Consider the following 14,865-nt stretch of genomic DNA (forward strand, 5'->3'; position numbering starts at 1 on the left):
GTTAATAGGAAGTTTGATACAATTGACAGACAAATACGCATTGGGTGTATAGCGGAATCGGTGGCGCAATAGATTGATAACTTACTGCAGTTCATGATTCGCTGGTTCATGTCTCGTGTGAGTCTTTTTTTTTCGTTCAGTTTGAAATACCTACATCTGGTGAATGTAAAACTCATCATTTTTTTATGAATAGCGCACATCATTTTGTTTCTAATAGCATATTGCACGCGAGATTACTGTGTGAGTCTTTTTTTTTCGTTCACTTTGAAATACCTACATCTGGTAAATGTAAAACTCATCATTTTTTTTATGAATAGCGCACATCATTTTGTTTCTAATAGCATATTGCACGCGAGATCACTGTTTTCATTTAAAATATAAATTCTTCATTGTCGAGATTTTATGAAATATTGTTAATAAAGGTTGCTTAAATTAAGAGAACATAACAATTTAATTTTTTAGTGCAAAAATGAAAAACCAAATACTCTTTATTTGGACTGTGCCCATTATTTTATACCACAGATGTAGCCTCACACGAACCAGAGTGATTAATTTGATAGAAACATGAAACAAAATCATTTTCACAACATCGAGCACACCATACAAATGCTGCATTTTTACATTTGCCACTGTACCATTACAATATGAACGCAATAGAACTGATCTGGAGTCAAGGTAAGGGATTTGGCCAGACGTGCTGGAACTAGCGCACGCAGCTTTTTCACATGTCACTGCTGAACGCTAGCAGGATATATAACGGCACGTCACTGAACAGGAAAAAATGCGGCTTCGTGTATTCTGTTGTTGATCGACTCGTTATCAACGTAGCAGATGACAGTTCCATAACTGAAATGTATTTCTCGGATTCGGATAAGGAGGGAGCAACGAGATTACCCACACAACCTACTGTAATTAATACCTTCAGTGGCTTCAGGATTCAACAGTACAGTGAAATCCCTGCAGTATGCTTTTGCAACACACATAGCTCGCTCAGAAATATTACACTGTGGTTTAAATTAGGAATTTTCATCACCCTTATTTGTAACTAGCATACTATGTCAGGTGAGAACGTGGGAATTTTATGCTTTCCGTCAGGTTACCTAAAAATCGTGTGGTAGTGCTGGAGTTTTGGCGCATGTTATTTCATTCTGTTTAAAAATTAACTATCATTCGAGGCTGTATTGTTTCCTTGGTCGCCTCTTTTTATGTGTGAACTGTAGCTGCTCACATTATTGCAGGTTATTTAGACCAGCTGGGTGGCCAATACTGTCCAAGCTTGATGCGCCGGTAAAGCTGTTGTCCCGCATTATCGCTCAGTCTGTGTGCGTGTAACACTACATAAAACGTATCCTTATGATCCTACTTGACTGTACTGCACACAGCTTGACTTCCTTTCCACGTGAAAAGAAATCCAATGAGATTCAAGCAAACGCGGAAGATACATGGATTAGTGCTTACATCAGGTTTCATTCTTATGATGAACAGAGTATACAGGCTTCAACAACTGAAGGGGTCTCCGTAAGTATTTTATATATCACAGAAAAGACACCTTGGTACGTATGCCTTCGGCCACACCTACACTGGATCCGTAATTTTCACACCAAGACTACAAACAATGCCTACAATGGAAGGGGAAGCCTGATATGACAACAATCGACGACGCCAGATTGCGTAGCGATGAGTTGATGGGCCAAACTTGTTTGTTTCTGGTTCGATTTCTCAACCCGATGGCAAATAATCCTGAAAATTGATTGTGATACTTATTTATTAATAGTACCCGATATTAGTGTTGATTGTGTTCACTTGTGGTAACATATATTTTCTTCTGGGCTGTTGCACACCCCGAAGTTACATCTGACATAGAGAAACGGTGGTAGAGCTTGAATTTATCTAGGTAATTTCGTAAAGCTTGCCAGCAGATCTCTCTTCATTAACCTGCTCTACGAATATCTTTCCTCCAAATCTCGTATTAAGAAAAACTCTCTTCCCCAGCAGAAGCCAATCACAAGATAGATCACCCACTGAGTCACTTACGGTACTCCCACAACACGACTGCAATTGTCTCTCAATCGGGCGTTAACAAAGGCTACTGTAGTAGGCACTCACAATGAACATCATCGGCCTACATCGGATCGGGAGGAATACGAATCTATTGTAGTTGTAGCCTAATACACACTGTGTAGCTACTGATCTGTTACACCGACCCGATGTAGCGAGAACGAAACTTTGCAAGGCTGCAACGAGTTTGTCCTATACATAAAAAAAAAGTATTCAGAGTTCAAACTTGCTCGCTATATAACATGAATAATAAGAATACGAAATGTAGAAAAGTTTAACCCTAAAGATCTCCACAGAATCAAACTTTTAAGCCCTCCATGCTGCGAATATCGTTCGAAATGGCAGATATGATTCACCCACTGCTTGGCTCTTCCCGGTAGGATTTCTGTAGGCTAAACTCTAGAAGGAAATCAGTCGTCGAACTGGGAAGTCTACAAGGTAATCAATCGTCGAACTAGGACGTCTCATCTATATACAGCTACAAATCTTGCCCATCAGCCAAACTACGACATCCACATGGCGAGGCGTTTTCAAGCAACCTCTATTCATCTCTAAATTCCAAAATGTGAAGACACAGAAGGAAATCAAACGCATTGCCTCATTGACTCTACAGGTGTACCGCATTGAACTGATGCCACAATAAGAGGCGGTCTTCCTTCATTTTCGTAACTGGTTATTTGTTCATAGTGTTAATATTTAGTCCTATCTTTCTTCAGTGGTGTACTCCTTAAAATGTACTTCGCATAAAATATGACTGTCAGTTGTTAACATCATCAGCACAAGACTGTCGATAAATAAAAAAGTAGTTTGTATATGTTATATGTCGTTAAGAGTCATAGTATGTAATTAAAAAAAGATAAGCAATGTACTAAAAATTCACTGTATTAAAATCAAGTAAATTAGTAATTCATAGACATATAAAAACAATGTAGTGATCTAAATAGCTGAACAGCTAGAGATAAAGAAAACTTTTTTTTTACAACGCCCAACCAAGGCACGTATTCCGTTCTGTCGCTTCGTTATTTCTTGCTCTTAGAACAGCAGCGTCCATTCCTTGAGATCTGGGACTACTTGATTGTTGCCCGCTTATCTTTAAACCCTGATGAGATAAATGTTAGATGTAACATACATTTTAAAAAAATTCGACGGTTGTCATTGACTAACCGCAAATGTTTCAAGTGATTTAGAGAATTTTCTCCTGACAGTGTACTAGTCCTGTACTTCATTTTGTCCGTGCTTCTATATAGGGCTTCACCAGGGCAGTGAGTCGTTGACAGGCGTCAACACAAGGAGATTTCGTACTTCTAAAACTATCCTCAACGATGGGTCAGGAAGTTAAAAAACGTGATTATGAAACCCACTTTGGCAACCGCATTTTTGTTAATGACACTGTACTGTTTACATCTAGTGCAGATAAACTTCAACAATTAAACAATTCATGTATGTACGTAACAGAACAAGTTAGAAACTTAGACTGGAATTCAATCACAGCTACTGGACATAAATAATATAACCAACGTATCGGAAAAAACTGTACAGTTTAATAGTGAAGTCGTAGTACTAGTTGATGAGATCAATCGCCTATACTGCATAGTCATTTTACTAAGGTTTGAAGCTCCTCTTCATGTTCTTGTTTGCGAATTAAGAATTGGGTTGTTATGAAAATCAGCTTAATGAAAACACAGTTAGTTTATATTTACCCAGACATGTTTCGACAACTATGTGTCATCTTCTGTGAGTCAAATTTTTATTTCTGTAAAGTACAATATCAAATTTATAATAATTTAACTGCTGTAGGCCTAAGAATTGCAATATGTGCAATTTGATTTGTTTTGTTTAAACACTCGCCTTATAATTACATCTCTAACTGAACTGCAGTTAGCGATGTAATTTTACGGTGAGAGTCTAAACAAAACAAAGCAAATTGCACATATTGTAATTCTTAGGCTTGCAGCAGTTAAATTGTTATTAATTTGACACTATAATTAACAGAAATAAAAATTTGACCCACAGAAAATGACACGTAAGTGTCGAATCATCGCTGGATAAATACAAAAATAAATTAATTATGTTTGAATACGGCTGATTTTCAAAACAACTCTGACTGAATAGTGTTTTCAAAAGAGAGAGAGAGAGAGAGAGGGAGGGAGGGAGGGAGGGGGGGAGGGGAAAGGCAGTAATGACTAGAAGAAACATGACAACATATATATAGAGCTCGGAAACCCTGGCGTGGACGATAAAATCATGACTTATGAAAATTAAATGAGCGATGAAGTTTTTGCTGGACTGCAAAGGATAAGAAAAGACCCAGTGTCAACCTAAGGCCCATCTTTTACTGTCAAACATCCTTCTGCAATACGTAATAAAATTTCAACTTTTATATAAGATACCATAAAAGTACCCAATGCACTTCAAATATGTTATAAAATGGCGGTGGCAAAGTTATTTTGCACTGTAATATAGGCCGAATGAATAGTGGGTTGGCGACATTACAAAACACGCAAGAGTAACATGAACGGGAATCGCCAAGTTCGTAATCCATGGAAAAGTCTAGAAGTCGATGATGATGAATAATGACGAGAATATGCTTCGTAAGAACGGAATACTGATGCTTTTCTGTAGGTCCCTCTAGTTATACCATGCGGATGCCAGGTTGATTCCTGCTAACAGACCAAGACCAACACTTTCCCTTGTTCACTGTTGAATTTTGTATGATTAACATTATTACTTCAATTGCTATTTTCATTCTGAGGTTAGTAGTTCAGGGTGTTAATACCGGGATGCTTAGTTTTTAATACATTCTGAATATCTTATATTGACGTCTGTGCCATTGTATGATTGACATACATGGCCATTTGCAAGAGAACAAAACAAACGATATAACTTGGAAGTTAGATTGTGATATTCTATCACCCCGTGGCAAATTAATTCAGTGTGCAGTATTCCTGTAGGCACCCACATAAAGGATAACTGAAAGGCATTGTGCCAAATTGGAGTGACGAATGTAACTAATGCTGAAATTACTGTGCTTATTCACTGCAGTCCAAGACGACTCACAATTTCCCTTATAAGCTTCAATAATTAACGCATACGCGAGTTATCCAGAGAAATTCACGCTTACTCCGTGTAACGTACAAAAGAATTCCGGTGAAGCTGTCGATTGGAACCGTCGGAGAACTACAACTGGCTCAAATTCGCGTCCAAACCGGTCGCAACATGTCACTCACTGCTCTGGACTCCCCTTGCTTGGTCTCTGGCGAACATACCCGCGCACCGCGACAGAAAATAAAATACAGTTTTTGTAATCCGGCATTTCGCCCGTCACACATGTCCTGTAATCTGACAACGCACATACACAGGCGGAATGACGTATGTGGACACATCGATGTCACGCGCCGTTGGCGCGTTTCGACAAAGCAGTCAGACGTGATTAACACGACGAACTAAGTGTGTTGAAAGTATATTGCAACACCGTAGTGATAGAGTTCATAACATAAAACAGTGTTTATATCACTAAGTGTGTAGTAGGTTCCCGCAGAAACCCACGAGTACCAAAATAAACCGAGAAAATTAATTGCTTGCAAAATAGAAAATATTTGTGAATACGTTTATTGACGACGTACAATTAGTACTGAGTGTAATTTACGAGTATAAAATTTTAAACCACTGATGTCTTAAGAAATGAAAATCAAAACGCGGACAGCATAAATACGTATTGCACATTTCGTCTGCACCACGAACGATAAGACTCAATTCTGAACCTCGTCTAAAATGGCTAGTATATAATTACGGGACTTCTTAGTAAGATAAAAATTTTCGTAACGTTTAATAATACTGAACGAATACGTCCTATCGAAGGAAACAAAGAGAAAAAAAAAGCTTTTGGATTAATCTCTAATAATCACACTCTTCGTTCGACCGTCGTTCTACTAAAGCAATGTCAATTTTGTGTGCGTTTGATCTGTTTCTCTGGTGAGATGATGGCATCGGAGAACCAATTCGGACTCGAGAATATCCGAAAAAATAATGCGACTCAAATCTAATTTCACCCTGAAGATTGCTTATTTTTTTATATTGCACAAATGTTAGGTTTGAAGTTACAAAATGATGCATACACACACTGTTCTCTATATAGATGTTTAAAAAATATAAAAAAGTTGTCCTAGACTTCATCAGGAAGCAAAAGCCAACGGCGTAAAACCATTTGGTGGCATGAGTGGTCTAGGTAATCGAAGCAAAAGAAAACGAAATACTCGAATGAGCCACTCTTTTAAAAACAATGTATCGTACCTTACAGTTTTGGCAGCGCAACGAAACAGTCCACGCTACTCCCGTCCGCCACACACCGTTGGGTGGCTTGCGGAGTATCAATGTAGATGTATTACGTTGTTTTCTCTTTCACGTAAAAATACGTTAGAACTTTGATATTTTTCATTATTAATAAACTCTTGGAGGGTTCAACGCATTCCTTTAAGCATCCCCTCCTCAACTGTGATCGTTACCAAAACAAAGGAGCAAACTGCATCGGTGGTTGCATTATTTAAGAGTCGATGTCTTCATTTCAGGTTGTGAGTGTGTATCAGTTATTAATATTTTGTCTTATACAGAACAGACATTTAAAAAGAATGTATATATTTTTTTACTTGCAAGATTCCCACGAACTTTGACTTCATCTGTCACAGTCAAAACATTTTCAAAGCAAAACATACTCAATGATATAAATTTCTGCTGCGTGCTTTTAGCGAATGGCTCACAGATCATACCTTTCTTAATGTTCTTCTTTTGTTTGCTACGAAAAATATGTAATATTATATCTCAATGTTAACATGAGAATAAAATAAAAAAGATCGTAATTTTCATTTCTTGTATGAACCACAAACAGCTGTTCCCTTTTTAGCTAATGGTACCAAGGGTGGTTGATGCTATAATGCTATCGAAAGTAGGCAGGCACTTTGTGTAGGTAAACATTTCAGTGGAATAGTAGGTAAGCTTGGATATATTCAGAAATGAACAAACGCAGCCATTCAATACAAGGCCGACAGTAATATTATTGTGGGTGTTAAGAGTTTCGAAACAATTTGTGTCTGATTCATTGGTTTATTTTTAATAATTTTATTTTACAAAATACCTTTGGTTCTTTAGCTGTTCTTTTTTTCTCTCTATGTTCTGCATACAAAAGGCAAACAAACAAACCTAAATGGAGCTTGCATTTCTTATTTGTCGTTCTGCTTCTGAAGTAGCTTTACTTCCAATATTGATTTAAAAAATAATACTTTTCCAATTCCTATCATTCACAGAAAATCGTTTATTTGTATTAGTAGTAAACTACTGGCTAAGTAGGAGTGATTCTCTCTTAGGACACACGATTCACAAACAACCAGAGGGTTCTAAATACGATTCTCTATAGCTCTCATTTCGGCATTCACTTATTAACACACAATTTCCTCAGTCGCCTGCATACATGCAGATTAATAGAACGATTTATTGTTAACATTTCTTTTACATAATATCTAAGGTAATAAATAATAATTGAATTCGTTTAAACGAAATATCCATTTGTTAGTTAGATACACAGAGCTAGAGAAATTGAAGACATGTGTAGGCTTCATATTCTTTGGTTCACTCTCTGTAATGAGAAAACACAGACTTGCTACCGATACATATTTCCATAAACTCTGACAGAAAAGAAACGTTGCTTATGATAACAGTTACAATTGCAGAGATGCGTTTTGTTCCTTACTTACCACGGTACCACAAAGAAATTAGAGTAAAATTATACACCGATAAAATTCACGTTATATGTATTTAAAAATCAGTCGATGCTTCAGTGACAAGCAGTTGTTCCAATCATACTGAGAGGCGTTAACTCGCGTCAAACGTCTTTATCCTGCGGCTGGAACAAAACACTTTGTCCGGTCACTCTGCTAGGCCTAGGCAGACGTGATTGTCATTAAGTCCTTTCGCACACTTTTCGTTTAAATTCACGTAACGAAATTCGACCCTATTAAAAATACACACATCTATCTTACTATTACACATTTCACCGGAAGGAAGCGGTGCGAATAATTACAAAGAAAGAAAAGAAACAAGAAACAGAAGATACGAACTGTCATAAATTCCAGACTTGGTTGAGAGTTTTAGACATTACAAAAACTACACATTCAGTAGTAAATGTCGTATGGTTAAATACAACTGGAGAGACAGAGAAGGAATTTTTAACCGTAATTTCCGTAAACAAGACGAGTATGTGAGCGTATTACAGGAGATATCATTTCCTCTACTCCCTCTTCCTGCAGCAGAACACTGCAATTTCCTTTCGTTAGCCTTGGATTTCCTGCCGTACTTCCTCGATGAGGTCGTATAATCCTGTCCGGAAATGAACTCGGAGATTAATAATACTTAGGACGGGTCAGTTAAGAAGGGCTTTTTACCACTGACGAGAAGTTACTATTAGAGCACCATACGTTGAAAACACCCGTGTCACGCAAGTGTCTGCTGGCGTGTACGCTATAATTTTTCTTCAGTTACTTCCAACGTTTCGCGTTCTTTCGTCACAGAGGAGAAAAAAAACCATTCACCGAGGGATAATACTTGTTACAGGTAACAGTGGCGTAGACAGTCTTTCTGTGTAGGTTTTATTTGTCACCACGTGAAAAGGGCTTTTACGAAAAGAGCACCACCGACGCGACTGCCACACACCCAACGGAAAATGTGGCCGTTTATTGCTACTACGTAGGCCAAAGGACGTGAGCTTTGAGGAATGGGAGTGCGTAGTCCTCCGCGAATGTGGTGTTGCTGCAGGAGAATGTTCCCTAGCTCAGTCGATCCTTTTTTTGTTTCTCACTCGGATGCGTCGGAGTACGTTCATCAGTCACACACGTTCACTGGAATATCGTAGCTTCACACAAAAAGACGTGCAGTGAAGTTTCCGCGGAAGAGCAGTTATTGTTGATCTCACGTGCGCGTTTCTCTTCTATAGCTACGTAGTTCAGTACGAACAGGAACAGTGTCACCCGCGAGCAACTATCGTCGTCGGGTTGAGAGGATCACAAAGTTACCGCCAGAGGCGCCGGACGCCCGCCTCGTTAAACGTCAGTGCCGGGTCCCTCCTGGTAGCCTTCGTCGGGCGAGTTCCTCGAGAGGACCCGTTTCAGTGCGGTGACCGGAGGAAGAACGGGAACGCCGCGCTGCCACACCCGCTGCGCCGCGGCTTTGGTGCCCGGGGGCGGCACCGGAGGGAGGCCGTAATCGGGAGGGTAGCGGGGGAGCGTGCGGCAGGTGTAATCCTCGCAGCCGTTGCCCGCCGCCTCCACGATGATGGGCGTCTTGTCGGAGGCGTCGAAGGCACTGGTCGCGCGCCGCATGAACAAGTCCGGGGACCCTCCGGGGCTGTCCCAGGCGGCAGGGTAGTGCGCCGTGGCCGCGGCGGACGAGGAGGAGCAAGCTCCGGGAGCGGAAGGCCGCGACACGTCCGTCGTCGCCGTGGACGTCGTGCTGACGGAGTCGGCCGCCGCCCGGGCGTCGCGTATCAGGTCCGGGTTGTTGGGAGGCGGCGGCGACGACGTCGTTCGCTCCAGAGGAGCGGCGGCGGAGGCGGAGGAGGTGAGCGTCACCGGCGTCGGCGCTGCGACGGATGACAGCGGAGGCACCAGCACGCTGCCGCCGCCGTCGTAGTGGCTGGTGGTGTACGGGATCTCCGTCATGCGGGGCGGCTTCTGCACGGGGTTGCAGGCCGCCGCTGCCGCCGCCGCGCCCGCCCCCGCCTGGGCCAGCTTGTCGGCGGCGGACGCCTGGAAGGCGGTGCCCGAAGTCGCGTGGTCGGCCGCGGACGGCGGCTTGGTGTAGCTGTTGCCGATGGCGGCGGAGTTGGCCCCCGGGCCCACGACACCGGCCTCGGCTTGCCGGTGGTGCGGGGCGGGCGTCTTGCTCTCGGAGAAGGGCAGCCGGCGCAGGCGCACCAGCAGCACCAGGATGAGCAGCAGGATGAACAGGATGAGGATGACGAGCGCCGCGCTGAGCCCCGCGATCTGGCTGGAGCCGAGGGTGGCCATGCCGGCGGCGCGCAGCGACACGTGCACCGTGAAGTTGGCCTCGGCGGTGCCGGCGCGGTTCTCCGCCACGCAGTAGAACTCGGTCGCGTCCGTCTCCTGAGCGTTGGCCAGCACCAGCGAGCTGCTCTTCTCGAAGCGGTCGTCCTCGAAGATGAAGAGGCGCTGGTGCGGCGCCCCGAACGCCGTGTCGTTGAGCAGCAGGCGGCCGCTCCAGAACCAGGTGACGGCGGCCTGGGGCACGGCGCGCACGCGGCACACCACGGTCGCGTTCTCGCCCGCGGCCGCCTCCACGTAGCGCGCAGACGGCAGGATCTCGGGCCGGCACGCGAAGTCGTCGGCGTCGAGGTCGTGGAAGGCGCGGTCGAGAACGCGCTCCGGCCCGCCGGCGCACGTCGGCGGCACCGGCGCCGGGATGTTGTGGTCGACGAGCCAGAGGCGCGCGGCGCGCAGCCGGCAGTCGCAGATCCACGGGTTGTCGTGCAGCTCCGCGCCGTGCAGCCGGCTCAGCGACTCGACGGTGCGCGGCTTCAGCTCCGTGAGGCGGTTAGCGTTCAGCTTGAGCGTCTCGAGGTGCTCGACGCCGTCGAAGGCGCGCGGCGCCACCGTCGTGATCTCGCAGTGCGACAGGTCGAGCCGCACCAGGCCCGGCAGCGTGCCGAACGCGTCCGCCTCGATCTTGATGATGGGGTTGTAGGCGAGCGTCACGTCGCGCAGGAACGGCACGTCCTTGAAAGTCGCCGACGGTATCGACGTCAGCAGGTTGTACGAGAGGTCGAGTTCGACCAGGTTGGTGAGCCCGTTGAAGGCGCGGTCGTCGATCTGGCCAATGCGGCAGCTGCGCAGGTAGACCTTCTGCAGGTTGAGCAGGTTGGCGCGGATGAAAGTGTCGCGCGGCAGGATCTGCAGGTTGTTGCCCGTCACGTCGAGCACCTGCGTCTCCGGGTTGACGTTCGCCGGCAGCGTGATTAGGCCGCGCTCCACGCACTCGACCGTCTGCTTGCCACCCTTCCACTTGCAGGCGCACACCGCGGGGCAGCTGGCCGACGCGGCGCCCAGCCAAGACGAGCTAAGCGCCAGTAGCGCCGCAGTCCTCAGGAGCCACATAGCGCCCCGGCGTCGCGGACGTCCACGACTGTCGCACACCACACACGAAAACACGCACACACTCGCGCGGAAACTGCGGGGCCGCGTGAGGTTTCGCGGCTACACGACACGCATCTCTCACGCCGATCGGCTCTCCCGTACGTAACACCGAACCACACCGCAGCGCGGACGAACTACGGGGCCAGGAGGGTAGGGAGACAGCTCTCACTGGCCGTGCACTCGCGCCGGCGGCTGGCACAGTACTGGCAGCGCGGCCAGGCGGACGCCAGCTCGCGGTTCGACGGCTGCGCCGCTCCTCCCCTCCCCACCTTTCCCCCACCACTTCGGCCGGCGGCGCTCGAGGCGGCTGGCTGGCGGCCTCCCCACCGCAGCGACCCTCTTCCGGCGTGGCCACCGCTCGCCGCCGACTGGCAGCGCCACACTCGAGCCTCGTACGCACTATGCAGACGTCGTACGCGACCGGCCGCCGCTGCGGTGCAACATTCATACACCCGCAACCCGCCGCCACCATTCAGTGGCTGGCTTGACGTCACGCAGCCGTCGACGACAGCCATAACTATCGTGGAAGCTGGATGGACATGCCGGTACCCATTTTCACCAAACTTCGTTCCGCAATTTACGCTGAAGACAGTAAATAATATTTCTGTGTGTGCAGTTCGGCTCTGAGCCATAAAGTGACCCCTAGACTGTCAATAAAATGACAGTATTTCCCGAACTCGTCATAATTCTGACCGTCTAGGAGTGAGAATGAGAAGTTGCGCAGTAATACTGAGCACTTTGAAACACATTCTGCTACCTACAAATACCGTACCGTCTTTGGGCTGTATTGGCAGTATCCGTGATTAATGTGCTACACAGGTCATGGAGATTACATTAGGTTATGTTTGCTGTTCTTGCGTGGAAAACAAGGTGAAAGAGCATTATTATTAGAGTGCCTCGAAATATATAAATCATTGCCGGTACTGTGGGATGTTGCGGTATATAAGTACAAAACCACAACTGTTGAGAATGACGGGTCGTACGATTTGTTGCTCCGAAAATATGAATCGATGATTTGTTGCTCCGGAAATATAGGCAACAAACACGAGGCAAGATATTTTTAACGAATTTAATTGATGCAAAGTTATGAGTAGAAGTGTGTATATAACAACGAAAACAATCAAATTTTGACAGTATAATGTATTCGGAGTCATGAAAAATATGCAAACCAACCGGCGGCAGAACACGCACGTAAACGGAAGTTACAATTAAGCAAGCTTCCGGAGCCAGTGGCTCCTTCTTCCGGCAGAAGAGGAAGGATGATGGGTGAAGAAAAAGGACCCTAGAGCTCAAGGAAAAGGGGTAGTTTTCGGAAAAGTCACCCAGAACCGAGGGTCAAGGGAGAGTTACAGGACGGAATGAGAATTATCACTGTGTATACATTAATTACAGGAGAATAATGATTTAGTACACATGTTATTACATGACACGTACCCGTATTTCTTTCTCAAACACTGTAAGGTGAAATTGCACTTGTGCATTTCATGTCTTGGAAGGAATTGCCAAAACCAAGATATTGTAGCATGATAGATGCGCGCTGATTTGGTGGAACTTCGTCTGTCATTGTATTATTTGGGCCTTTGATGATGAGAATACGAGCGTCAGCACGAATTTATCCGGTGATGAGGGGGGTGGTGGTTGAGGGGGGGGGGGGGTTAAGAAGCGGACAGTGCCTATGTAAGTGACGCCAGTGTATGGGGAGAACCATTTCCACTAATGTATGAAATGCTGGACCATCAAAGTATAAAAAATTCTGATTATCCGTTTGTTTTTCCTTTCCGCTTAAGTTATCTCACCAAGTTTTCGTGAGTGATCTTCGACGCACGTTGAACCAATTCCTCATCCACTTTCTTTTTCTGCTGGCAACAAAGTAGAACAATTATCACAGCAGCAACGACTTTATCAAATGGTTCAGATGGCTCTGAGCACTATGGGACTTATCATCTGAGGTCATCAGTCCCCTAGAACTTCGAACTACTTAAACCTAACTAACCTAAGGACATCACACACATCCATGCCCAAGGCAGGATTCGAACCTGCGACCGTAGCGGTTGCGCGGTTCCGGACTGAACCGCCTAGAACCGCTCGGCCACATCGGCTGGCGCTACTTTATCGCCCAGAATTCCGAATCCCAGTATTATGGCACAATATTACTGACAATCCACTTGCCAGTACTACTGACAGTCTATGTGCGCGTCAATAATATTGCACAATATTATTGTGCAGTATTATGGCCCGGCTTGGAACCTCTTAACGTTTACTAAAAACGTCGGGATAGAATCAAAACGTATTAATGTTGTTGTAGTTGTCTTCAGTCCAAAGACTGGTTTAATGCAGCCCTCCGTCCCACTCTATCCTGTGCAAGCCTCTTCATCTCCGAGTAACTACTGCAACCTATATCCTTCTGTATTTGCTTACTGTATTCATCCCTTGGTCTCCCTGTACGATTTTTACCCTCCACGCTTCCCTGCACTATTAAATTGGTGATCCCTGATACCTCAGAACATGTCCTACCAACCGATCCCTTCTTCTAGTCAGGTTGTGCCACAGATTTCTTCTCTCCCCATTTCTGTTCAGTACCTCCTCATTAGTCACGTGATCTACCCACCTAATATTCAGCATTGTTCTGTAGCATCACATTTCGAAAGCTTCTATTCTCTTGTTGTCTAAACGTTTTTCGTCGATGCTTCACTTCCATACATAGGTGCATTCCATACAAATACTTCCTGAAAGGACTTCCTGACACTTAAATCTGTACTAAATGTTGACAACTTTCTCTTCGTCAGAAACGCTTTCTTTGCCATTGCCGGTCTACATTTATATCCTCCCTACTTTGAACATCATCAGTTATTTTGCTCCTCCAATAGCAAAACTCATCTACTATTTTGAGTGTCTCGTTTTCTAATATAATTCCCTCAGCATCATCTGATTTAATTTGACTACATTCCATTATTCCCGTTTAGCTTTTGTTATGTTCACCTTATATCCTCTTTTCAAAACACTGTCCATTCCCTTTAACTGCTCTTCCAAGTCCTTTGTTGTCTCTGACCGAATTACAATGTTTATTTCTTATGCCTGGGGCAACGGCCTTGCCGCAGTGGCTACACAGGTTCCCGCTAGATCACCGAAGTTAAGCGCTGTCGGGCGTGGTCGGCACTTGGATGGGTGACCATCCAGGCTGCCATGCGCTGTTGCCATTTTTCGGGGTGCACTCAGCCTCGTGATGCCAATTGAGTAGCTACTTGACCGAATAGTAGCGGCTTCGGTCAAGAATACCATCTTACGACCGGGAGAGCGGTGTGCTATCTGCATCCTCCACCGAGGATGACACGGTGGTCGGATGGTTCCGGTAGGCCACTCGTGGCCTGAAGACGGAGTCATTTCTTCTCCCTGGACTTTAACTCCTACTCGAAATTTTTCTTTTGTTTCCTTTACTGCTTGCTCAATATAAAGATTAAATAACATCAGGGATATGCCTTCTCAACCACTGCTTCCCTTTCGCTCCCCTCGACTCTTATAACTACCATCTATTTTCTGTACAAATGTAAGTAGCCTGTTTATGCGTTTGTATGTAGCCATGTATGTAGCCATGTATGTTGCCATGCATGGAAGT

At 45.1% G+C, this 14,865-nt stretch overlaps 1 protein-coding gene and 1 pseudogene across 1 annotated transcript; one reads left to right on the plus strand and one right to left on the minus strand.

Moving 5' to 3' along the window:
- Positions 1-7,147: 7,147 nt before the first annotated feature.
- Positions 7,148-11,441, minus strand: LOC124619286 (leucine-rich repeat-containing protein 24). The gene has a single exon (XM_047145556.1). The coding sequence runs from the start codon at positions 11,211-11,213 to the stop codon at positions 9,144-9,146; it is 2,070 nt and encodes a 689-aa protein (XP_047001512.1). The 5' UTR covers positions 11,214-11,441; the 3' UTR covers positions 7,148-9,143.
- Positions 11,442-14,331: 2,890 nt separating this feature from the next.
- LOC124621225 lies at positions 14,332-14,449 on the plus strand (annotated as a pseudogene).
- The last annotated feature ends 416 nt before the right edge of the window (positions 14,450-14,865 follow it).

The sequence above is a fragment of the Schistocerca americana genome, chromosome 6, assembly GCF_021461395.2.
Source record: "Schistocerca americana isolate TAMUIC-IGC-003095 chromosome 6, iqSchAmer2.1, whole genome shotgun sequence".
NCBI classification, from domain to species: domain Eukaryota; kingdom Metazoa; phylum Arthropoda; class Insecta; order Orthoptera; family Acrididae; genus Schistocerca; species Schistocerca americana.

Excerpts from the sequence above, each read along its gene's own strand:
- LOC124619286 (XM_047145556.1), bottom strand. The coding sequence starts at position 11,213 with ATGTGGCTCCTGAGGACTGCGGCGCTACTGGCGCTTAGCTCGTCTTGG.